This window comes from Oxyura jamaicensis, chromosome 4 (genome assembly GCF_011077185.1).
Source record: "Oxyura jamaicensis isolate SHBP4307 breed ruddy duck chromosome 4, BPBGC_Ojam_1.0, whole genome shotgun sequence".
Classification (NCBI taxonomy): Eukaryota; Metazoa; Chordata; class Aves; order Anseriformes; family Anatidae; genus Oxyura; species Oxyura jamaicensis.
This window is the reverse complement of record NC_048896.1, coordinates 84,628,045-84,654,448: the sequence shown is the minus strand read 5'-3', so window position 1 is coordinate 84,654,448 and position 26,404 is coordinate 84,628,045. Positions and strand designations below refer to the sequence as shown.

Here is a 26,404-nt window from a genome sequence, read left to right as displayed (position 1 = left end):
ATATTTTCCTAGAATACCGAATATCTTTCATTATCATTATGGTTTACATGATTGCAACTGGAACATAATCAGGAGCAGAACAGAAAATTTCTGGCAAGAGAATACAGAATGTTATAGAAACTGCTCAGAACCCGCTTTTAAATGTGTGTTTCTTGGCTAAGATGCGGTGAGAAGTATTTGTACTCTTTTACTGGTGGAGTTAGCAGAAAGATCATATCAGCAGTAGGAAATTAAGTGCCTCTATTTTATAGTGCTGTTTTGATTGGAAAAGTAGGGGGAAGTACCTGAAAACTCAGTATTTTGATCACTATATATTTACCACATACGATGCTATGAATATTACACCTGATAGTATCATCACACGTTTTATGGTTACCATAAATATTCTTAATCCCTAATGATTTCAGTTTATGCAACATGATATTTAAATTGCAAGACACATAACCTCAGAGATAAATGGTAACCAAGCCTGCTCCAGCAGGAGTCTGCCACAAGACTAGATTTTCCATTCCTCTGATCTCCATTTAACTGAATTCTGCATTTCCACCAGAAGTAGCTGTAAACCTTAGCTAAAAAACTCCTACAAACCATTTTTCATATGTAAGGAATTTGCATCCCATTTCACTTCAAACATCTGAGTCATGTTGCATTACCAAAATGAGAATTTTAATGAGGTTACTATTTTGTTTCTGATTAGTGTTATTACTAATTGCAATGATTAATATCAATTGTAAATATTAATATAAGACATTTAATTCAGGGTTACATTCAGGCCAAACCATGATTCAAATCCACCCTTTATTACATTTAACTGTGTCTCTCTGATACACGGTTCAGCTATCAGATCTACAAGGGATGAATGTTGGCTCAGATTACTCGGAGCTGCTACGGAATTTAAGGAAATTTGGGATTCTCCTCCCCTCTGAAACACAGATATTTCCTGTTAATGCAAAATCAGTCCTGAATGCTCAGTCTGTATTGCGGGGTGCAGAGGGCAATGTAGAATCCAAACAACTGCCAGTAGAGATGCTGAAAGAAAAGCCTTTCATGCCTTTTTTTTTTTTTTCTCCAGGAGGAGGAGAAAAATGAGGGGAAATTAGCTCAGTTTGTTGTGTCCCTGCTACACCCTTCATTCAGAATTTCACAGCTGAAAGTTCACCACCCATGTAACAAGTCTGCCAGAAGCACTTCAAGCTCCAAGCTTATGAATTCACTGCGAATGAATTTAAATGGAAAATTAGAGGGAAAAAAGCAAGTCTTAGCAGGATTCACAACAGGGGCTCTGAAAAGTTCAAGCCAAACTTCCAGCCCAGACCCAGACTAACCAAAACCACAACACAGTACTTTCCTCTGCAAATAAAAGCTGCAGAATGACAAAACTACTTGGGTTTGTCCCTGACACGACTATCCTGCACTTTCCAGCAGCTGAACTTCCTTCCCCACAGAAATCCTCAAGAGGCATGCGTCTTCTACATAAAAATAAATCAGAGCAGGGCTGTGGTCGCAGCACAGCCTGCCCGAACCCAGCTCACACCAGCCGTGCAGATCTCCAGCGTGTCACATCTCCAGGGCTTTAAAGCATTAGTTGCGAGTGGGGCTGAGGGCTAAGGGGAAAACAGAGATGATTTGAGACAACTTAGTGCCACAAGAGAATTGTGGCTATCAGTTTGTTTATAGCATCACACAGGGACGTTAAGTTCAATAGAAACAGCGATGTTTCTGACGTTCCTCTACCAATGAAACACATTAACACTGTCAGAAGATATGCTCGAGCATAGAGTGAATTTAAACTCCACGCATCCTGAAATTACTCTGGACAGCATGGCAATTTCCCAAGACACACTCAGAATATGAAAGCTCTATGGCTTTAAATAAAAATTGGAAGAAACGAACAACAGGTAATAGCCCTCACGGTGATTTATCTAGTAGATTTTTATTTCTTTTTAATAGCCTGTTCTTTCTTTAGAGGGATGTGTACAAAAAAACAACGTCAGATCATGTCAGCAACATTTTCTTAAAAGATGCTTAAAGCACATAAAATGCATCTCAAACTTCAAGCCCATTTCAAGCATCTATTTCAATGCTACCACAATACAATGCTGCTGCTGTGCAAATTCCTCTTTACTGCATGGAACACGAGGCCTAATAAAATCCATTTTTAAACTTGGTCTCCCAATTAAAAATAGAGATTAGTGCTCTCTAGGGAATTCGAAGGAACATTTTCTTTGAGTTCTAGATCATGAGATCTATTTTCCATCTCAAAGGCAGTGGATGCCAATAACCTTGACTCCAGTCAATGAGGACTAGAGAGGAACTCGTGTTAAAGATTTCCTATCAGAGCATCTTCTTTCACAGCTTACACGGAAAGCCCTGGAGGACTATAGGAAATGCTGTCCCTCCTGGGGAACGGGGTTTGATCACGGCCGCTTGGGACGAGATGAGTGATCGATGTGTGCTGGCTGTTTTGTACAGCGATGATTTCGAGCACTTCTCATTCAAAGGGTTAGAGATTTTCATCCTCTGTGTCGACGCTGAGTACACTCAGTGCCTACAATGAAATGAAACAGTAGGAGGAGGTCTCACTACATCTGCAGGAAACACTGTTCAGCCAAACAGCAAGACAGAACAGCGAGTTCTCTTTAGACTTCCAAAAAAAAAAAAAAAAAAAAAAGAAAGAAAAAAAAGTGAGTTTTCTCTGCCTCCCATTTCATCTAAGATCTTGTATTACAGGTCCACATCAATAAAATACACATCAGAGAGAAGTTTTAAATGACCTTTCCAAATCAAAAGGAATTCAGCATCAATGGTTTTTTAACTAGCATTTTTAACTTTCAGGATTTTAGTGCAATTAAACCATTTTCTGGGATAACTGCTTATCTTTTCTTGATTATTTTTTTAATTCTAACTGGTTGTGTCACAGCAATTCAGCTGAAAGAAAAGTTCAAAAAAAATGCAGCATACCTACTCGAGCCATTCAAAGGCCAGCAAGTAAACACTGATCGAGATATCACATACACTGACTAGATGTTTGTGGTTACACTATGCATTATACTGATCACATATCAAACATATATATGCGCATATATATTAAGCACTCAGTAAGATGCTTGCCAATTTCTAAATGAGTTTAATCTCCTCATTTTTGATCACCTGCAGTTTGCAGAACACTACCACCTCTCTGCTTTCACACCACTTCTCTACCAACAGGCTGATCCTGTTGTACTCCATGTGAACATTTCCTGCTGTTGAAAGACACATTTATGCCTGCATTTTAGCATGTCAGGCTGGAGCTGACTTGCAAGAATGACTGTAAGACGTTCTCCTTTCTATAAAGTACAATACAGTATTAAAAGGAAAGGCAATATATAAGAACCTGAATTTATTCTTATACAATGTAGTATCTGACTTAGATTCTGAGCTAAAGCTGAAAATCCAGGTTGACAACACATTCAGCCTCCACTTTATTCAGCCCTAAATAAATAACAGGGCAGATTGTCAACATGACTTTTCAGCCTTTAGTGTGATCTTTTTTTAGCTTAAGCCAGACACATCACAATTTCTTAAATGTTAGCTTACGTTCCTCAGTGGTATATAAAAAAATAAAGCCTAACAGGTAATAGAAATAAATAAGTAATACTAATTCTTTCAATTTCTGCACACTCTTTAGCAGTGTTTTAACTATCCAATTGCTCCATAATAGTATCTAACAGTTTCATGCAATACAATACTAACAAATGTATTTGTGTGTTGTTTAAATTAATAAAAATAAAATTAGGGCTTATAACATGTGATAAGGGGGGGGGGGGGGAACACAACACTAACCAGCACCTTTCAATCTATAAACGATCAGGGTCTTCAGAGCACAGTCCTGTGCTCCCATACTTAACAACAGACTCAAGTCACCAGCCTCTGCATGCACTAAAAAACAATAAAATATTATTTCCATCAAAGAGAGAACTTTCCATACCCAAGTCAGAGGAGTTTGGTTTATGTGACAACTATAGGATTAAACCTCTACCAGTTCCTGCTGCCCATCCTACAAGGGAGCTAACTTCTAAAGCTTAGAAGAGGAAAGTCACTGAGATGGACAGTGCTGAAAGCATGTGCCCATTTGTGTTTGTGTTAGTTTTTTTTTCCTCTGTATATTATAAGCCCTACACAGCATCTCTCTCACCAACAGGAAAACTAAGCTAAGTCCAAGGCCACCTGTGCTAGCAGCATATCTCAAACCACCGAGACCTCCTGCTCTCTGAAGCTGAGCCACGGGGACAGGACGCACAGCCTTTCAAAGCTAGGCTGTTGCAGAGGAGCTGGGTTACATTTCAGCTTCTCCGAGGTATAGGCTAAACTGAGTTTTGCCATGCTGGCAGAGGAACCCCCCAGCCTCTCTGTCGGTGCCTGCCTTTACCCACAGCCTCCCCCAGCACCCACACTGCCTTCCCACCCCACAACATGCTGCTTGCCGAGGCGACAGCAGCGATGAGGCTGGCTGCAGCCCCTTGCTCCTCACCAGCAGGGAGGGAAGCCTCTGCTCCCATGTCAGGGAGGAGATGCGGGCAGGCTCCGCAGGCAAGCTGGGTCCTTAAGCAGCAGGGAATACAGTTATGGGCAGGGATATGGGGCCAGGAGCTTACTCAGGCTTGGCTCCCAGCCACGTTAGGATGGTGCCTGGCAGAACATTACGGTGATGTTGTTACCTCCAGACACCTACTCTGCCTTTGCTGAGGCATAGAAACCTGTCCAGCTTTTGGGCTTTTCGTAGCAGAGTTCAGTACAACCCACAAGCATATGGTGCCGTTTTCCCAGACTGCGCTACATCCTGGCTAGATCGTTTTTAGGAGAGCAAAAGGTGCTCTCTCTCATTACAAAACTGCTTTATGCATCTCAACTGCCTGCCACAAGGATGCTTTCCTAATGCCTGGGCAATTGTGATTACTGCTAATGATGCAATTACCACCACCACCCTGATTTGTCCTTGCCTTTCCTGGCTTGTTATTTCACTCGTCTGCTAAATCCGGTTTTCTAAAGAGCAAGTTTTCCAAGGCTGCACAGTTATACATGTCTAATATAATAAGGATGCAACTTGGTTGTGATTACTTCATTTAAGGGGTAAATATTTATGCTCTGCCACAGGGTTATACTAATAAGAGCCCCAAGCTGATTTGGCCCTTTTCCTTTTCACCTTTGCAATACAAAGCATAGACAAACATTTTCAAGTAAACACCAACATACCATAAAAAGCATTCTTCTTTTTACTCTTTTCACAACCTGAAATTCTTCACTTTGAGCATATCATATTGGCTATGTTTGTCAATGCAATTTGCTGTGTCACTTCTGGGTGAACTAAAACAGCAAGCTAGCTGCACTTGCCCCCCCAAGAAACCACATACCTACCCACAGCCAAATGAAGAAAAAATGTGTATTTGTATCTTAGCACTAAAGCTGGATTATAAGAATGGCAAAAAAAGTAGTTGCATCCTACCTCTGTATGTCAAAACTATAATTTTCCTATGCTCCAAAACTCTGATCTTTGAAAACAATAATTACAAGTGCTGGCAACAGATTCCGATGGTAAAAAAGCATTTCCACTTGAGATTGAGTTTACCAATCATGCTGATCAAACCAAACACCTCTGTATTTAGTTTTGGAGTTGTTATTTTCTGTATATGAAAGGACTAACGGTTAAGATCTATCAGAATTGTCAGCAGCTGCAAGTGGTTTCCCCGTGAGGGTCTTAGGGATGGTGATGCAAACTTACAGCACTTCCAAGCGGGGGAGGATTCAGGCAAGCAAGACCATCTTTCTGAAACACTGCAAGGCATGGCAAGCCAGCAGGCAGACAGGAGGAGTATTCTGGATGCCTATTTATATGCACTGCAAACACTTCCATGCAGTTCTCCTCGTGCTCGTGCCAGTTGTTTTAAGAGAGAGCTCAAGGGAAGTGAAGCCAGCTGTGCCAGCTCTAGCGAGGGCAGCACAGAGCTCCGTGTCCAGATGCACGACATAAGAGACTGTCTGTGAAAAGTCAGCTTGCAAGCAATTAGCAAGGGAGCCCCAGTGCCCTGGTGAACAGTGAAACACTGCACGAAGGTACAGGCCAAGCTGTATACAGAGTCATAAAGCAGGAGCAGAAACTGGGCTTTTCTTAAAGATACCGGCTCTCATTCTTGGCCTCATGGCAACCACTTCACACCAGCTGTAACAAGTTAGGGAATAACTGCTAGGGATGTGGATAAACACACTGGAAGAGGTCCACGTGGAAGCTACTCAGTGGTATCCTGAGGACCAGATGAGAAAGATCACTTACAAGGCAAGTGCCCAACTAGCTGACATTGGGAGAAAATGTGAAGTCAGGACACTGGAGATGGAGCTGCAGCATCAAGGCACGAAGTGGCTGGTGCAGAGGGTAACCAGCCACAGCTAATAGAGCAGCCTACAGGAAAAATTGCCCCCAAAAAAACTGTTACTAGACACAGGGAGACATCAAGGGCCATAAAAAGAAAAATAAAAAATAAAAGCCCTGAAGTATACATATATAAAACCTCCTCAACTAGCAATGAACGGAGATTTTTCTTCCTTTACTTTTTCCAAGAGTTAAAGAATGGCGACCACTCATCACCAGCCTCTGCAATAGAGAGGAGAAACTTGGTTTGGAATAAGAAGTTTCTGCTTGCTGTACATATAACTATTTTTAAAAATCAGTTTTCCTAATGCTGTTTTACCAAAATAAGTTCATCCACTGATGAGAGCATCGTAACAATTCCTAGCATATTAACAGAACAAACTTAGTACTGGAAAATTGTTAAGGTGTTCTCACCAAATCTGAATACAAGGAAACTCCCACCAAAACAGTCCTCTTTCATTATCAGACATTTTTAGCATTCTTACCAAGTGATCAGTTGCTCGTTGGTAGTTTAGAATACACTATGTAATAGTAGATAATACTATTACTAGTTTACTAGTGTTATCGAGTCCTGTCCCTAAGGATATTGTTGCAACAATGCTGGAAGAGGGGTTTTTTGACTAAAAATCTCCATCTGAGACTGCTGTTTATATTAATTCTTGATGCCAGGTGGACGAAGATAAAGACTGAATAAGGAAAACTTGTGCAAGTCATCACTAGGTGCAGCTGGGGGTAGGGGGTGAGGGTGAACCCAAACCCAAACCCAAACCCAAACCCAAACCCAAACCCAAACCCAAACCCAAACCCAAACCCAAACCCAAACCCAAACCCAAACCCAAACCCTAAGACAGTGCCTGCAACTACCTGAATACATGTTTTTCAGTGCACTCCTAGCCTGGAAAAGAAATGTAGTTTAGTATTCTCTGAGCCTTCTGAAAGGAGAGAAAAAGTATTAGATTGGTCTTCTGACACATGAAGCATAAACAGCTTGAGGAATTAGTGTTGGGTCATCGATATATCTACCAGAGGAAACCATGACTGCTGAGAGTGGAGTAGTTCATAAGCAATTCAGTCTACTGATCTAGTTAACCATTTGCTTCTGTGTACAGGTTTTTTGGATGGTGCTCTCAGTAAGGTCACTTAAAACAGTACTGGGAAGCTTCCATAATAAACAGAGTTTTGGTTTTGTATTTTTTTGTTGTTGTTGGGGAGATATTCAGTGCAGATCTTAGTATTCACACCTACTTAGATATGACTTCGAGTATTTCTCAAGAAAAACACATTTTCTGAGGTTGTATTAGTTCAGACAAGCTGGTTTGAAAGCCTGCTATCTTCTCCAACTATGCAACTGATCATCTGCAGAAAAATAAAGGGGCAAAAGCAATTACAGATTACAGTGGTCCACTAAGCTTCATAAAACAAACGCAGAGGAATTCAAACTGATTTAAGATGTGTAGCTGTTCTTCAGCTGTATTCCGTGCTGGTGAAGTCTCACTTTGAATACTGTGTATAGTTCTGGGCTCCACAATGCAAAAAGGATGTTGAGGACCATGAAAAAGTCCAGAGGAGAGCAACAACCCTGGCCAAAGGGCGAGAAGGCATGTCCTATGTGGAGTGGGGAGGACAGTTGGGTTGTCTCGTCTGGAGAAAAGGCAGGTCGGAGGAGACCCTGCTGCTCTCAGCAGCTTCCTGAGGAGGGGAAGGCGAGAGGGAGGTGCTGGTCTCTGCTCCCGGGGACCTGATGACAGAGCAGGAGGCAACGGCAACAAACTATGCCAGGGGAGGTCTGGACCAGAGAGTAAGAAACACTTCTTTACAATGAGGGTGGTGAAACACGGGAACAGGCTTCCTAGGGAGGTGGTGCATGCCCCATGCCTGGCAGTGTTCAAGAGGCCTGTGGAGATCACCCTCATTAATATGCCTTCTCTTTTCACTAGCCCTGAAGTGGTCAGGCAGTTGGACTTGGACTTTGTAGGTCCGTTCCAGCTGAACTATTCTATTAAATAACCAGCATTAGGAGTAGAACTGCCCTACATACAGTAGTTTGGGATAGGAGGCAATAAACTGTTTATTCCAGACAATGTTTTGAATGATATCAACAAGTTGTGACCACAGGGACTTTTGCCATCTCTTCCAGACACCAGCCAGTACAGAACAACCTGCCCCTCTCTCTCTGATTATTTTTGTCCTCTAAATATAAATTCCACTGTGATTACACTATTCAGACAACATGGGTGGAAAAGTGCCTTTCTGCTCACAGGTGAATAATATAACAGTGCCTTGTGGTTTAAGGACAGCACTCCTGAACATGAAAAACTAGGGATGTTAGGGAAAATTTTAAAGCAATTAAATAAATAAAAAAGAATATGCATGCCTTACTATGGAAGAGGCCCTGCAACTGAAAAAAGTAACCAGGGGAAGAAAGTGGAATATACTTCTTTTACTTCTATTTTCTTCTCGGGGGGGGGGGGGGCGGGCGAAAGAGGGGGGCTAAAGCTTTGCCATAGTTCTATCACTAGTTCATACATCAGAACATATCTCTGGATTCTCTGAAAGGAAGCGGAAGATGAACTATTCCTCAGGGATGTAAGGAGGAAAGTATGGCAACACCCCAGCATGCTTCAATACACAGCAGTGGGTAATTAGTTTTGAAGAAGTGACAGAATAAACCCAGAGCCTCAACTCACTGAAGTCTTCAAAAAGCCTTTTTACTGCCTAACTATGGTCTCTGCTCTTTCTGATACTTGTGGGTAGGTATATTCCCCTCCTATATATGTGAAAGACTAAAGTATTTGGATTCCTGTGAGGAAAGAACTTCTAGTTTTGCTTTCAGATTTTTATTAAAACAGATTTATGACCTGGTGAAAGCAGTCTCTGCACCATTTGATAGTGCTACCCCTTTACCTTCGGGTCTTTGGTGCTATATTGTTATGGATGAGGATCAAGAATTTGAAGAATGTTAATTACTGCTGATACATATCAACAATTGCTATTTATTGAATCCCAATAAGCTCTTTGATATTGACGTGAATATTACAGGAAATATTCCCACTGAAATGACTAAAATGACTGGCAAAAGAGGTTTGTATTATAATACCAGAACGGAAAGCATGTGGAGATCAGCAGTCAAGTATGATGAATAGGCTGAACAGGAAGCCATCACAGCTCTTGCCAGCTCAGTCTGTTTTGATCTAGGTTGCTTAGGAAATGTAGAGGCACATCCTTACCTCTCAAGCACATAAGGGGAAAGAGTGGAATTTCTTTGGGGGCCTGGAGGAAGTCATCTGGCACACAGGGGAGTCATTGCATCATGGCCATTCAGAAGTAAATGGGGCTTCAGGGGAACTGAACAACCAGCTTCCACTTTGCTGACTGTTTCATCCACCCACAGTATCTGCAGCTTTTGTCTTTCTTGCCAGCTTCTACTAAGATAGTTTTTCCATATTCGCCACGTATACACATTCTTACTGGTACTTAACCAGGCCCATGCTTTTATCGCCTACCAACTGGAGAGGCCTGGTGTGCTGTTCACGTGCCAGAACAGAGGTTCTTCATCACTTCCCACTCAGACCAGTTCTGACCAATATCTCCAAGTATAGCTGAGCACCAGCTGCCACCATGCATAGAAAGAAGTCTCAATAAAGCATCAAGTATGACATCAGAACTTGAAATCCTTGTCACCACTGCAGAAAGAGCAGTTGGGGACCACCCCTGCAGCTGCCGAACGGCTGCTGGCAAAGACCACAGCAACATGGAAGTACCACCATCAGGTTGAGGGTCTTCTGTGCCGACTTAGCAGTTTCATATTCTTCCAAATCCAATTGTACCACACACCCCTTAAGAACCCAGTACCATTTTTCCTAGGCACTTACCTGCTTTCCTCTCCAAAGTAGCCCAAATCTCCATTATTTACATCTTCTGATGGAAACTACTCAGATTCCACTAATACCCAGTTGTCAAATAACTGTACAGCCTGCATGATCTCAATTGTCACAAACGATCTCACAAATCCACTTTCCTGTAAATACTCCATCCACGTCCAGCTTCACCGTCAGATGCCTCAGACAGTCACCTACTTGCAGAAGATGACAGTCATGAATCATATTTTCTTGTATACTTCCACAGTTTCGGATGCATCCAGTCCCTCCCCTACACATAGAACATTTTGAACAAGATTGAAAGATGAAAATCTGGATTTTTATTGTAAATTCAACTCACAAAGAAATAGATTTTACTTCATAAACCCTGACAGAACAACCTGCAGGGCATTTGACAGTAACTTTTTGTCTTTACCTAGCTAAGTCTTTTTTTTATTTTTTACTGTGGGAGAAATTGTGTTGAAGGGATGTTTTCACAAGGAAGTCTTAACAAGTATAGCATTATAGCTATTTATAAAATTAAATTCCGGTGTTGACAGTTTTTCCACGAGCTCAATGTTTTTTATGATTAAGACTGCTGTGTTGAAGTCAGAAGTTCTATACTAACAAAATCACAGATGCTAACCAAAGTGTAGCACTAAAAAGTATTGATATTCAGCACTATTAGCTCAGATTAAAACGGCTAACATGGTTTTCCACAGGTAGACAGGTTATCAACAGTAGGAGGGAATACAAAGCAAAACGACTGTATGCACTTCAAGTTACAACAGCAGCAGTCCCCATTTCCAGCTGCACAAATACATGCCCACATTAAAGTTTGCTGCATAAACTACCAGGACCACTCTTGTGCTACTCTTGTCCATGCTTGTGCCAACAGACCCTGCTGAAGTTAATTTTCTGGAACTACAGTTATCATCGCAAGAGTGTTTGCATCAGAAACTGAGGCTGTGTTTATGTCAGACTCAGATTTCTATTTCTTTATTGCTCAGCAGGAAGAGGCACACTCTGCTCACCAAAATTGAGTGGAACTGTTTAAGTTAAACTCAAGGAGATTTATATGTGTTCAGAGATTTCTAGTTTGCTTTTTTGCTAGCTTTATTTATTGGTTGATTTACAACTGGATACAGAGGGGAGGAAACACTTTCCCCATAATTTGTCTTGTTACGGTCAAGATATGTTTGCAGTTGTAAAAGTCTGCGTCCATCAGCAGTGCAGCCCTGAGTGCTCTGCCCTTCATGTTGGATATAGTCCTGTATTAGTTTTGCTGATGCTGGATTTTTAAATGGTTGTCATTCATTAGTAAGGGCACTAGGACAAAGATTACGAGGATGATAATGACAGCTAAGAAATTAGAAAGATTCTATATATGGCTTTCAATGAAAGGTTAAAAAAATGAAGACCCACAGAACAAAAGGTATGTCCTTAGTGTGAGAATAACAGATCATTTCTCTATAGACACACCTTCAATATCTAAAATATCTAGAGCATTTGCTATAATGCATAACTGTATGCACAAAGGAATCATAGATTTTTAGCCAGCTTTATTGTTTTACTTTATGTGAAACTGTTAAGATGCAGAACAATGAAACTTCATGTTAGCCATCTGCAGTCAGATGTTGTTACCAGCAATTTAGAAGTGACAGTTTTCATTAGCACACACCCAATGTCCCTTCTAAATGTTCAACTTAGACACTTTGTAGACAGCACTCTGTACATCCACATCATTACCCTTTAGTTGCCCAGTATGAGAAGATGCTATGATGATTCAGGATTATAATTATGTACAGTTGGGGAATTACAGTCAATATATTTCAAACTAGGAGAATAGTAACCCCCTATTCTATCATTTAGACAGCAATCGGGCTGATTTCAAACTGCAGAAAATAATCTCCTCTCCCCCAGAATTCAGTAAGAAGTGCAAGTTATCAGCATTCACGCAATCTAAGCAATTTCTGTTTAGCAACCTAAATTAATTTGAAAATGTTTACCTGCTGGGCCCAAACCTTGAGTAAATGACTTGTGACTTGAACAACGTCTTCCAGAACATAATTAAGAACATTCATTGGTAACAGAGCACTTAACAAGGCACCAGGGGGCCTACACATAGCCAACAAATGGGGGAATTTCAATTAAGTTGTAACTTAACACAACCTAGAAGCAAATAGCTGCTGAACAAGAAGATTAGCCAAAAAAAAAAAAAAAAAAAAGGAAAGGAAGAAAGGAAGAAGGTAGGGAGAAGAGCTACTGCAAAGGAATATGTGGATAGATTCAATAACTTGTATATGGATGATTATTTTAAGCCCAGACATCTCTGCTTCAGCTGCTGAGCTCTTCTCTGTTAGACTTTGCTATAAGCATGCCTTCATACGGCTTTCTTTTCTATACAGAGAAGCAGGCAGACAAAACAGTACTAGCATCAACAAAGCACTCTTACAACAGAATACAAAGCCCTGGACTTTGAGTTATGCAGAGGAAAGGTGTCAAAAATGTAAATATTGGAAGCTTCTGCTTTTAACAGCTAGATCAGCACAGCCTTTGCTCCAGAGATCGGTGGAGACTTCCAAGAAGGCTGCTAGAAAGTTGAAAAACTCACCTCAAGGCATCCAGCTAGCACATGGTCAAAAATTAGCCCTGTGCCTGGTTCCTCAAACACTTCAGTCTCTGCAGGAGTCCCCTCCACTCCCATCTATGCAATGCCTCAGTGTTTCTCAACACTGACCTGGCAGATCTGTGCTGCATGGAAAGAGCTTTACTAATTCTTTTGGGCTCAGTCTCGTTTTGTGAGAAGACGTTGAGGCAATGACTTTCAAGCTCATCAAATGCTATTTATTGACACCAAATAGCATCAATGAAATTCTGCTAGAGCTAGATGAGGGAAACCATTCTTTATTGTTTTAGACCGCCAACAGAAAGCAGAAAAAACTTAACTTGCAGGAAAAGAAAATAATTAAATAAAATCTGAAGTAGCAAGAAAAGAAAAGGCGCTTTAAGGATATACTGAAATCTACAGTCAAATCTGTAATACTATGAAATTTACTCCTGCTTTACAGAGATTTTTATCATACACTTTTACATGTAAGTTGAAAAGGAGTCAATAACTATTCTATATAGTACACTATAAATGCCAGTCATACAAAACATAACTTAGCAATCTGAAGAGACATCCAAGACAAATCCTGTCAGGGCCCAGCATCTAGCACAGACATACCGAATGAATTTGGTTCTGACCTAATTCCTTAAGGTTCCTTACCAAAGCACAGGAGCAAGTCTTCAACATTCACTCTTTCCCCCAAAACAAGAGGTGTTTCCTACACAGAAATTCAGTACAGAAAAGTATGTGCTACATAATATCTTTACTTCAGTTTTCCATCATGCATCCTTTTTCAAAGGTTAAGCAGTGTCCCAGGAATTCATTAACTAATGCTTGTAAAAAGTTTTGAAGATGAACATTACTAGATACGGTTAGCTGATATTTTCCAAGGACAAACAAGTATCTAGCAGCTTTGTGCTGCACAGTAAGAGCTTTACTAATTCTTTTGGGCTCCGTCTTGTTTCATGAAAAGATGTTGGGGGAAGGACATAATACTTTTCAAGCTCACCAAATGCTGTTTACTGTTACAGAAACATAATGGCACAGAAGGTTCTGAGAAGAAAATAAGTTTAAAAAATAAAGAGTTATTTTTCCATTTAAATCTTGCACCAAACTTCCACTGAAAATTTATTTCGCTGATGGATAGAACATCAATTTCATCTATGACTGACGTATCTTTGGTACTTCCACCTCTTGTAATTCTGCTCATTGGTGACAGGCATGCAACTCTCTACCTATGTAACAAAACTGAATTGAAACAGGTCTGCATTAGTTGTCACTTGAATTTATTACAACATAAAACTTAACAATAAAGCAATGCATCTGTTCAGAAGACAGATAGGAAAATGTTAATGTTGCTGCAAAGACCCAAACCGCGTATATGCAGGATGATTTCTGACTGCAGCAAGAGCACATGGACATGCTAAGAACATCCTAATTTGAACTGATCAGCAGGCAGCCAGCTCCTCTCCAACAGCAAGGACTCCGGATTTATCACACTTCCCTCGGTCTGTTCTTTAAACAGACAGAAAAATGGTACAGGAACCTGAAAATGCATCTCCTAACAATTGGGGCTAATTACCATTCAGGCCCCTGCTCCTATCACAGCTGCTCAAGGATAATTACCGTTAATGAAAGTGGTGGTTGCAGGCTTCTTGGCTCTGCTAAGTAGCCTTATAATAACAGACTGCCGAATGCATTTGGCATTCTGTGCACCTTGCCGCAGAGGAACAGTATTGATCCACGCACCACAGCATCGCATTCAGACTAAGGAATTCATTTGTGAAAAACATATGATACACTCAAAAGCAGAGGAAAACATCACTCTCCAAGACCAGACGGCTTCTCTGTGCCAAGACACTGTCTGAAAGGCAGCCTGCCCACATGACAGCACAATTCCTTAACACGAAGCCATTTCAAGTGACAGAAAAGTAATGCTCCTGTTTACAGAGCAGCTAGGTGAGAGGGATGCTAGTGAGCTTATGGAGGGTTGTGACAGACCCTGACCTCTTTGGCCACTTCTGTGTAAGGAAAGTTTCACCCCTACAGCTATACTGCTATGTTACAGCAAAAAAAAATTTCTTGCTGTGAAGATGGGGTTCACGGGGACAAACTGGTGATTTTTGTCATCAGAAGCTATTCCAGCTCAAGTGTCCCCTCAGCTTTATGTTGGCTCTTTTGGCAAAAGCACCCTTCACCATGAGCTCTTCATCCTGATTGTCACTGGCACAGCAACCTGAGCTGCGAATCTCACCTCTGCCCAGTAGCACTTTGCTGTGGAGACCCTGCCTGAGGAGGCACTGACAGTGGTCACCAGCTGTCCGCAGCGGGTGTAAGGGTCCCATCCAGCTGATCACACTCACAGTTCACATACGTAATTATTTTGTACTGTGAAAACAGAGAATAATCCCAGGAAACACCAAAATCCATTCTGCTCACATTCAATCCTGAAAGTATTTCTGAAGACTTTAGAGGTACTGAAGTGAAACTGGAGTCAACAGCACTATTTTGGTGCAAGAGATATCACTAACATGCCATATTAAATTTTCAGCTCTAGAAAAATACTATCAGTATTTCCTTATCAAGATCCTTTTCTGTGATGGCTTTTCTTTATAAAGAAAGTGTGGGTGGCAGCATCAGACTCACTCACATTTTTGATAAGGACCGTTTCTCATTTGGTTTAGGAGAAATAGTAGAAAACTAAGCCTGCTCGCTCTCCGTCTCTCATAACCATGCATGTAACTAACACAGACAAGCCAACCTCAAGATGCAGAGCTGGGAGCTGATATGGAACACTTCCAGAAACTGAGCCTTGTTTTTGCAGGGAGGGAAGCATCCCGAGGAATTAACAGAATAAAAGAAATATTAGACAACTTCATAAAATATTGAGCTTTTCAAACGCATTATGCCCTTGTTTTTCAGATTGAAATTAAATAAATAGCAATTATAATATCAAGACAGAGCAGAATGACAAAAAAATGGAGACAGAGACAGGGACAAAGTAGAAAGATAGATCATTAGACAAAATGTGAAATACACTGGACAGTCACTAAGGTGAGCTGATAAGATGGAGATACACAAATAATTTATTCCAAATAACAGAAGCTAGAGATGAGGAACTTCTCTGAGACCAGGAAGACTTTCTGTTTTGACAAGGAAGCGATCATCAGAATGCAGGCAGAAGAGACTGGGGAAAGTGATAAAGGGAAATACGAATCAAGAATGTGGATGATTTGGGGAACCTTGCAGGCTTTTTTTTATTATTTTTAATGAATGTGAAAATCGTTGAGTCCTATCGTTATTGAGATGAAGTGATATTTTTGCCTCAAAACCTAAAAAAGAAAAGGAATAAATACTATGATGAACAGCTAAGAACACAAAGTCAATAAAAACACTGGTTGGGAGCATATCTGATCAATACACCAGCTACTGTTATAAATAACATTTTAGAGAGAAGACTACTTTTTTTCATTTTGTATATGATAACTCTCAGTAATGTCAAAAATCATGTTGACTTGGCAGTCACCCATTACTGGCCATGTTATAGCCCTGCCTTCGGAAAAATCAAGTACTGGCTGACAGTAGAAGCTATAGCAATCATACAGTTGTTTAGATGCAGCATTGCAAGTTTTGCATGGGTCCATGTTTGGCTTCCAGTTGTGTTCAGTTTTGCCTATATAGATGCCTAGGAGAGTGGTCTCTAATTGCACAGAATTTGATTACCTCGTTGCTAACTTTTGTATACACACCTAAAGCACTGAGATTTATAGTTAATATATAACTCTGCCCATTGTGAGTACCCATTCTGATACCGTTTCTTGATGTTATGAAAGCCAGCTTAGTTCCCTGCTGTATATAGAGATGAAAACATATCATAATAAGAGCTCATATTCCAAATAAGTTATAATTGGAGGCCCCAGAGACTCTAGATTCTGATCACTGTTGATTTGCAGCATCAAGACTATGCATTGTCACCTACAGGATTAAATAAATAAATACCCAATTTGTAACTAAAGTTAAATACAAGCCTCTTGAGTTAAGATCATACCTGTAATGCCCATGAAAAACACAAAAAGAAATCCAAAATCGGTGCTAGGAATCCATTCTTGATGCTCCTTCCAATGTTTGCATGCTAAGTGTTCTCAAAGCTCTGGATGACCTCAGCAGGACGTAACACGGTTAAATTGCAAAGCACTTCCATTTTTTACGACATACAAAAGAGTTGTCACACGCAATGTAGTGCAACAGAAACAAACCGTGTCTTAATTTTGTAGTCCCTTGCTGTGGTAGATTTATATTCATCTTTCCTGCAATTTATGAAAAAGATTTGAACGGCAATCCAAATCCCTCTCCTGTGCTTCAGACAAATATTTTGTGCTTAAAGCATTTAAGGATGTGCACTTACAAGCACACCCACCCCTGTTTAGAAAGAACTTAACTCTGATCTGAGAGTACCTGCACTGAAGCCTTTTTCTTTCTCTGAACCAATCTGTCGACCGACTGAGTGACTGGCTGACAGAACTTTCTGTGCTGTCCCTTGGAGATTAACAGGTTTTCTCTGATTCTCCTCAATTACAGGCATAAGAAATCCCCAAGTCCTCTCACATTCACGCCATCCATCCAGCATGACAGCCTTGGCCTGCTATGGGGAAGGAAAAGAGGAAAGAGGATCTTTACACTTGCCGGGTTCCGCGCAGAGGGTGATGTGTGACATCGCCACCCAGGCCTCAATAAAGATCGCCTACTCCACTGCACTCAATTTGCTTCCCACCAGCTGTAACAAACGTCACTTTACTTTTCCCATGATTTCTCTTCTCTAGGGGAGAAAATAACAACCCTAACTAAATTGGGACTGCTGCTAGGAAGCCACAAATCCAAACAACAGAGAGACCCAATGATCTTTCTTTTAACCTTATTCCCTCCTATAGCCCTTTCACAAAGCCTGGTGATCTGAAAAGTGAGACGTAACCTGCAGATCTCGACATTATTCAGCTGACAGAAAATTCTCCCTTGAAGCCCTCATGCACTTACTACTTCAGTCACAGCCTCATCTGATTTGAACGGCAATGGATTAAAATTAAAGGATCGACAGCACTCCAAATTATGGTCGTCTGTGTCAGCTAAGTGTAATGCAAGGCAATAGCTTGAGTCCACTCATCTGTTCTTCAATTAGTGTAATTCTCATTTGGAGAGCACCCACCCTTAATCTCAGTGAAAGGCTCTGCTGCTTTGTCTCACTGCCAGGCTACTTGGCCTTCGTACAGGTATCAGCACTCTACAAATGGGGAACGAGGGCTTCTAGGACACGAACCACGGGGTACCTGGTTTATTTTACTACACAAATGCCCAGCTTCGTCAAGGTTTCTGTGCTCAGCCACACAAGTAGAAGGGCCCTGCTTCATGACACTACCTGAGCTTGATTCAACACATTTTAATTATTGCTAAAATCAAATAAGCAGCATGCTATTTCTGTCTCCTGGGAGAGACAGCAATTTACATCTCCAAAAATATATGTATATAATTCACGGCAAAATTAAAGTCCCAGTGCGTATAATAATTTTCTAAAATATACCCACTGCTGTCAATCAACCAAAGCCTATCTAAACCATTCTCTAATGCACCAGATAATTTCAACACTAGAATATCCTTTAAAATCCCATAGAATAAATACAATACCTCATCCAAGACAAAGTGATTATCATTTTCATTTCACTTCTTAGACAGTTCCTAATAGGGTCTATTCTTCTAATATATGTGTGCAACATCCATTAAGGATAATGAGAACAATGCACATGAATCAAAAGGGAGACTTGCAATTCACGTTTGCTGTTATGGACCAGACCATAATCTCCTTTACGACACAAGGCTAGCTAATTCAGTCAAGCACAGTTACTCTAGACTTTAGCAAACGAAAATAGATCAGAATCTTTCCCTAGATTGCTAGTATTTACATAAGATTAACTAGATCAAATATTTCTTGAAACAGCTTGATAGGAAGCTCAAAAGTCTGTGTGCAATATAGAGAAATAAATGAAAATATCATTACCAGCTGAAGACAAGAGAATACAAATCTACTGCAAGTTTGCATCTCAATAGACAGTTATATCTCCCTATAAGCTACAGAGCAGGTCTGAACAATTCCAGTTATTCTGATATGAATATATGCCACTATTTACATACCAGTATTTTATTTTTTTTCATATCTTTTACTCTGGATGGCATCAGACCAACAACGACATTGATCAAGGAGCTGTCTGTATATTAAGTACTTGAGGAAAGGATTGTTATACCCATAACTGTACGCTTCCTTTCACAGCTGTAGTGGAACCTTACCCTAGGCACCTGAGAAGGTCTACCAAATCCTTTGACATTCTCTGAATTACTGCAAAGATCTCATTCATTAGGATTCAGTGTCAGGTTTATGTTTTGTTTTGTTATTTTTAATAGCATGAAGGTCAGTTTATAAAGCTCCACATCTGCTGATGGCGTCACCCTCCTTAGTATTTTGAGCCACAACATGAATTTAAGTAAGCCCAGTCTTTTGTAATAGATGCTGTTGTGCATGATGCTAGGGGAAGCTGTATGATGCAACACACTAGAAAAATACAACTCTTAATTACATTGAATCACAGAAAATGTTGAGTTGGAAAGGCCCTGCAAGGTCCAAGAGTTGGACTCTATGGAGATCCTGCTGTCTTTAACATAAGTGACAGTGCTGTGTCATTTTTCTAGTCCATCCACAGTCCAAGGATGCCCAACAGGAAGAAACAAATAATAGCCTATTTGATGAGGTAGTCTTCCTATTGTGGAGACGGCTTATACAGAGTTCCATTACACTTGGTGCAGGGCAATGATATAAGGAGTAAAAAATCTCAAGTTGGTATGAGGGAAAATTATTTGTTTTTGTAGGCTGAGCTCAGCACTGAATCTGTTCATGGCATCTCTTATTTACTTACCCAAAAAGCTGCTGCTGGAACTAGCAGGCTGTGATGGAACATTTCATTTAGGGAGCCATGGTGTTAGCAATGGTTCATTGAGACTATTTCTGAAGTACTCTTTGTGATTGAAATGAACAATTAAGCATAAATTAAGTTACCAAAAATGACATTGCGCAAAAGCATTTGCATGGATTAACTCCAATAACCCTGGTGACTTTACACTAGGGAAGAATTTGGAGCTAGCAAAAAATATTTTACTTGACGGGCAACAACTTGGAGGGAAAAAATGAATATTTCAATCCTATTTAATTTAAAATACATTTATTAAAGGCATTCATCCTAATCCAGACTCTTTTAAATAATTTATTGAATATCAAAATATCATGAATTAGAAAAGTCATTTCAAAACAGTCACCTTCCCAAAAAAAACAAAGGAGTTACTAAACATCTGGTAAAATTCTTCTAGGATTGCTGTTCTCCTGTTACAAACAAGTCTTTTCTGTTGAATAACAAGGAAGAGAATTTGGTCTTTCTTTTAAAACACTGTATGGATTATAAGGTTGATTATGTTTATGTACACATGCCCCTACCATAGTTTAATATATGCTCTAATCCATCTGCAGAAAATTGAATGCCAAAAAAAAATCATTTACATCTTTCAATGTAGTAACTAAATGAACACTTGGAATACTTGGAATCTCTCTGTCTTCCTTGTCTACATTTCCCATTTTCAAAAGTAATGGGTACTATAAATCTGAAGTATGCATGTGGCATTTAAGACATAAAGAACAAATATTTTCTAAGAAATTGTGTAAACTAAGTATTTTGAATACTTCTTGAAGATTCTGTGCAAAATACCAAGTTTAAACCAAAGCACTTCCCTGAGAAAAAGGAAGTGAGAGTGCAGTGGATAAAACTGAAAGTCCATTTGGTTTGAGGGAAAAACAGCATAAGACAAACAATACACATTTAAAAAGTGAAAAGCAAAAGTATTTTTAGTAATAAATACTATAAGAACCAGAGAAAAAGGAAAAGTATTTACCCCCTAAAATAGGGAAACATTTTCTGGGCCCAACCTACCAAAGTCAATGGAAGTAACAGTCAGATTATGGTAAATCTACAGTCCTCAAAGTCCCTGAAACAGTAACAGTACTTATCAGTCATCATCACTTTGTTTAAACCCAGATGTGAATTGGTGCTTCAGAAAGCATTTGTCAAAAAATGAATATAATCACCATTTATCCTTTTAACAAACTGTATTGCATCAGCTAGGAAGCCACTTCCCTTCTGCTGTAAGAGTAGCTCCAGATGTGCTGATCAAGTTAAAAGAATCACATGGAAGTGGCTGACAAATCTTACTGGTTCAGTGAACAAAATCCTCACTTTCATTAGCAGGTTTCACGATACACTTTCATGTCTTTAGACTCTCTATTACTCACACTTTGATGACAGGCTGCTGATACATTAGTGTATTAAATGGACGTGCCCTGAACATGATCATCAGCAGAAGACAGCAGTATGAACTTTGCTTTGTTCAGCACACGTTTGTTGCAAGCCACTGTGACTTTCACTTAGGGCTTTATCTTGTTGCAATGATTCTGTGCATTTTACAAAAGCTGGGTAATTGCTTAATAACAGTGTGCAATGCCAATTTGGTGACTGACAAGAAAAAATAGTGTGCATTCAGAATCAAATACTATCCCTGCAGACTTCCCAGATGATGCATAGAGTCACTTGGGACACACATCATGATTTCTACAGCTATTTTCCATTTACTCCAAAAAGACTAAGATTGACAGATGTGAACATTTAACACACTTCAGTTTTTTCTTATGACCTCTGATATGGCCACCCTCATTCTTTATTATTCTAGTATGTGCAAAAACTGTGCATTGACTGAAAACCATTTGTGTTGACTTATTTCATGGATGGATTCTATTCCACTCTGTTCCGATCTGTTCTACGTCCTCAAATGGCTGAAGACATTCAACACCTTTTACCTTGCACTGATTTACCTCCAAGGAGAAGCTACTCAGTGAAGTATTCAGGAACTGCTATAAAGACATATCAAATTTCTAAACACTCAAACATAGGAGTTCCAGTAACACAGAGAAAATAAATTCCATCTTTGACCTTTTTAAACCACTCTTATAGCATCATTCTGTAAGGCTGAATTTATTTTTCTACTCAATATATTCCATTCAATGGCTGTAAGGCATTAGCTAGGATTAAAATCAGGTCAACAGAACTAGGAATAAACAGCACTTTCACCTGAAGAATATAAAGGCACCAAACACCCAAAATTGCCATAATCAATCTGTTTGCTCAAACATTCAATATTCTTAGTGGCAACTCAATGTTCTTCCTGCTTTCCTCAGGAAGAGTAATGATGAGCACCGTTTAAAAGGCAGGTATGTCACAGAAGAACACGAGGAGGTCGTTATAGGCTTTAAAGGTGGATAACATGATAATGCCTAGGGGCTCCGATCAGAACCAGAGTACCTCTGTGCTGCTTATTTTTACAAATAATAGGACAGAAATGGAGCCATCACATAAAAATGTATGAAATACATAGATAGCAGAGAATGGGTCAGGGCCTGACCTGCCCAAAACACCAAACAACCCTTTTCAGTTATCTCATCCTTTGCAAGTAGTGTGTCTGCCTGTTAGATGTACGTGACACTGTGAAGTCAAGTGAGGATGTCACAGCTGTGTCTAAAAAAACTTCATCAGTGAGGAGAGATGTCTATTATCTCCACTTCCAATTAAGGTGGCTCAACTATATAAAATGTGTAATACTTTTTCCCCTTCTCCCCCTAATCTCTAAATATGGATATCCCATACAGACATTCCAATTATAAATGCATGGATACCTCAATGCATTGTCTGAAAATATTGTCTGCTGTTTCAGCAGAAAGTCCTCTATCACATGAACCATCATCCAGTTGTCAACCGAGCTAGATTAAGACCTCCTGACCTAAAGCAATAGGTCTATAATATGCGCTGAAGAGCTAAATCCACTTGCTGGTAGTTCAAGCAGGCTTATACTGTTGGTGAATAAAGCACTTTGGAGACAAACACAACATATTCTTGGCAACAAGTCACGCCAAGCCCTTTATTTGGGCTCTTAGGGAATTTGAATGCACAGCGCCGTCCTGTACAGATATGTACCAGTGCCCTCTACTGGCTGTTATCACAGAAACGAAACAATAAAAAGGTTGCGTCAGACCTCTCCTCATGCTTATTATGTTACGTGACTTGTCAGGCAGAAGGCTGTCGCTTCGATTTTAGTATTGAATAATTTAGACACTATTGATGACACATATCTGTGGTTAACCGGTGGCAGACACATTAGCCCATGACTGGCCACAGATAACCATGGGTTTTGGGGGGCGATATATGCATGCACTGTGCTTCTAGATCTAACATTATCATATGCTGTCCCTGTATTTCAGCACACACATGCCCGCTTCTTCATGGCATTTTTGTTGGAAATCAATACAGCATCAATGATGAAAACCAGCAATAGAGAGGCAGTACGGTCTAGTGGCCAGGAAAATATGCCCTGGAGCCTGGTTTCTGTTCCCCCTGCCTCTATCTCACCAGGTGATCTGCTGTGCATTCCTAACACTGCTGTAGCACCCAGAGACCTCTGGGCTGGGCACTACTATGGTACGAGCCATGACAGAAAACAAGCTTGGCTTTCCTAGGTGATGATACAAAAGAAAGATGAAGTAAGTATATTGTAATAGGTAGCCAAAAATACCAAGTCAGTAATCTGTGTTCCAGTTTCCCTATCTGAAATGCACTCTGGGGGGGTTCACATGAAAGGTGAACCTGGATTTTTACATACTGGTGTTCCATTAGGGTTTTTTTTTGCTGTTGTTTCTATTTTGTTTGTGTTTTTTTTTTTGTTTGTTTGTTTTCTTCTGTGTTTGTTCTTTTTTAACGTTTTCCCACATTATTTTTTCCACTAGAACAGGTGAAATGGAAACTTGTAGACAGTGTTTCCATGCTGACAGGACTGTTCAATACATTAATTTGATGTTTGCTTTATGTTTAGCAGAAATATATGTATATATATATAACTTCTTCCTTGGTACTTTACTAATGCATAGTTGCAAACAATCACTGCTTTTAACTAGAAAAAGCTTTAGGGGCAGGAATTCCAGGCAAGGGTTTTGCTACTGAAACAGATGCACATTGAGCTGAAAGGAGTGCATATCGATTGAAAACCTGAGAAGTTAAATGCACACACACACACACCACATCAGATTTTCTCTCTTTTGATCCCGCTGCCCCCACAGAGGCTGCCTTCCACGCGTGTGTGTCCATGACCCTCTCCTCCTGCCTGCGCGCAGACACACAACCAACGGCAATGCAAATGTAATCCTCAGTATCGGGCTGTCATCATGCTAAAATTAAACTGCTCGCTTTTAACCAAAGGAAGCTTTTTTATGACGCGTTCCCCAATAAAGCCATCATCCTATGCTAATGAGGTGTCCGGAGACAGCTCCCACGGCCAGCCCGAAGCGCTGCTGCTGGGGATGAGCAGGAGGCGCTGGGCAGCCCCAGCTGCCCCGGGATGCGCTCAGGCGTGCACCGGGAGAAGTGACCTCCTTCTGACCCCCTATAATCTCCTTGACTCCGGTGCTTTTGGAGAAAAATTAAGAGATGTTCCACTGGAATGTGGTGCTACAGGCAAATATGCCATAGGAAAATAAGAAGAGCTATTCAGTTGTGTAAAGCCTTGCAGGATGAGGCCCTGTCTCTTATCTTCCCCCGATACTCTTATTTCCAGTTCTCAAAAGCTGGCTGCTTTCCTGCCAAACCTCAGAACTGCAGCTACCACATCATTTATGTTCAAATGAAGGGGGCTGTGGATTTTGTTTAGTTAACTAAAATTAATACACTGTAAGACAAATTTTAATTTGATACTTACTTGCCTTTTGTTAACATGTTCCTGAGCAAAGGTTGAAAAAAAAAAAAAAAAAAATAAAAAAAAAAAAAAAGCCTGCTGAACTTTATTTCATTCTTTAATTCTCTCAACAAGATTCTTGGAGGGTAACTAGACCTGGAAAGGGCAAATCCCCAGACTTACCAAACACATGAAGAATAGAGTTTAGAGGATTTATTCGGTTAGGAAGAGCTGCAGCTCTTGATTTATTTTTTTCAGCTGGTGGAGCTCTCAGAGGAAGACTTTGAGGAAGGAGTGTGTACATGTATGCACATACAACACAATGTGTATGTAAGAGAACACTATCATACAAAACAAGATCAATATTCATTATTCTTATGAAGATAGTATTGTGGAGAAAAAAAAAAAAAGAAAAAAAAAAAGAATATTTGGTTGTAATATGCTGGAAAACATAAAACATGCCAATGACCTTTTAAAAGAACTCATAGCATTTTCCCCACATGCTACCTTGGCACCAACTGCCTCTTGCCATTTTGTGAGCTTGTGAATCACCATCAAAATCCCCACCAAGGGCCATCGTGGTAGTATGTGCACGCTATGTCCGTTCTTAGCACAGCAAGGAAAGAAGACTCAAAGATTTTACCAGCAATTGGAAAGGTCAAGTAGGGATGGACCCCACCTCTTCCAAAGTAAGACTCACCCCAGTGAGGAAGTTGATCCATTTGGCTTGATGAGCCATATCTTGAAATTATCCACAAGAAATGCAGCTGCCCTGTCCACCGATCAGTTGCAGAGCTCCTACCATTGCAGAGCTTGAACTCCGTGATTCCAACAGGAATGAAGGACAGATCTGAAATGCCTTAGGTTCGGGCTGAAGGGCTGCTGTAAAGTCTAGACTCCTTTCCCTGCATTCTACCCACCCCCTGAACTCTTGCAGGACGGAGTCCATAGTCTAGCACAATTATAAAATATTGCCTGATCTGCTAACATGCCCAGATCTCTTTTCTCTTGACCTTCATAATCATGAACCTCATGTGACTGCAAAAATATACCTGAGGCCTACTGATTGGTGAAGCTACCTGAAGGACTATTATACTTCTAATACTCTAGACAACCACAACTCCAGACACACGTGCTCTGAGGAAACCATTCGCAAGTAAAGAGATATTTCACATATACCTTCTCCAACCCAGACAGCATAAAACAGTTTGTGGTCCCCACAGCCTCTGATTTTATTTGGGACCCAAAATTGAGATGTGGAAATACACTTCTAACTTTATAATCATGGGCTGTCCCAATCGATTTAACACGAAATGCAAAACTCAGCTGGATGACTTGCAAGGATCATGTTATGCGTGTGTTTAAAAATCACATGATTAGAGTCTGGCAGTCCGTAATACAGCCTAGGACTGTGAATCACCTTCCATCACATAATGAAGGTCAGCCGAATTGGGTTTTGTGGGACTGAGGGTGGCAGCAAGTTTTTAGACTTAGATGTTCATGTGATGTCTAACACAGAGCCTATACTTTCTCCCTGTTAATAAATGTGTCCTTGTAATATCCCTGTGAAGTAGAAAAGTAGTGTTATCCTGATTTTTCACAGATGGAAAATGGAGACACAGAGAAATTAAAGGGGAGAGGCTGTCTCTAGGGTAAGTGTGACGCAAACCAGTCAAA

The 26,404-nt window shown here is 40.3% G+C and overlaps 1 protein-coding gene across 15 annotated transcripts in view; it reads right to left on the bottom strand.

Annotated features, from left to right (window-relative positions):
* The window catches only part of SORCS2 (sortilin related VPS10 domain containing receptor 2), a 572,554-nt gene that overhangs the window by 401,755 nt on the left and 144,395 nt on the right, over nucleotides 1-26,404 (bottom strand). Inside the window, exon 1 of one of the 15 annotated variants that reach the window (XM_035325109.1) lies at nucleotides 5,759-5,905. The exons of the other annotated variants lie outside the window; for them this stretch is intronic. Coding sequence (XP_035181000.1) covers nucleotides 5,759-5,890 — 132 coding nt within the window. The 5' untranslated portion in view covers nucleotides 5,891-5,905. Of the gene's footprint in view, nucleotides 1-5,758; nucleotides 5,906-26,404 lie in introns of those variants that run through there. 15 annotated transcript variants of the gene reach the window in all.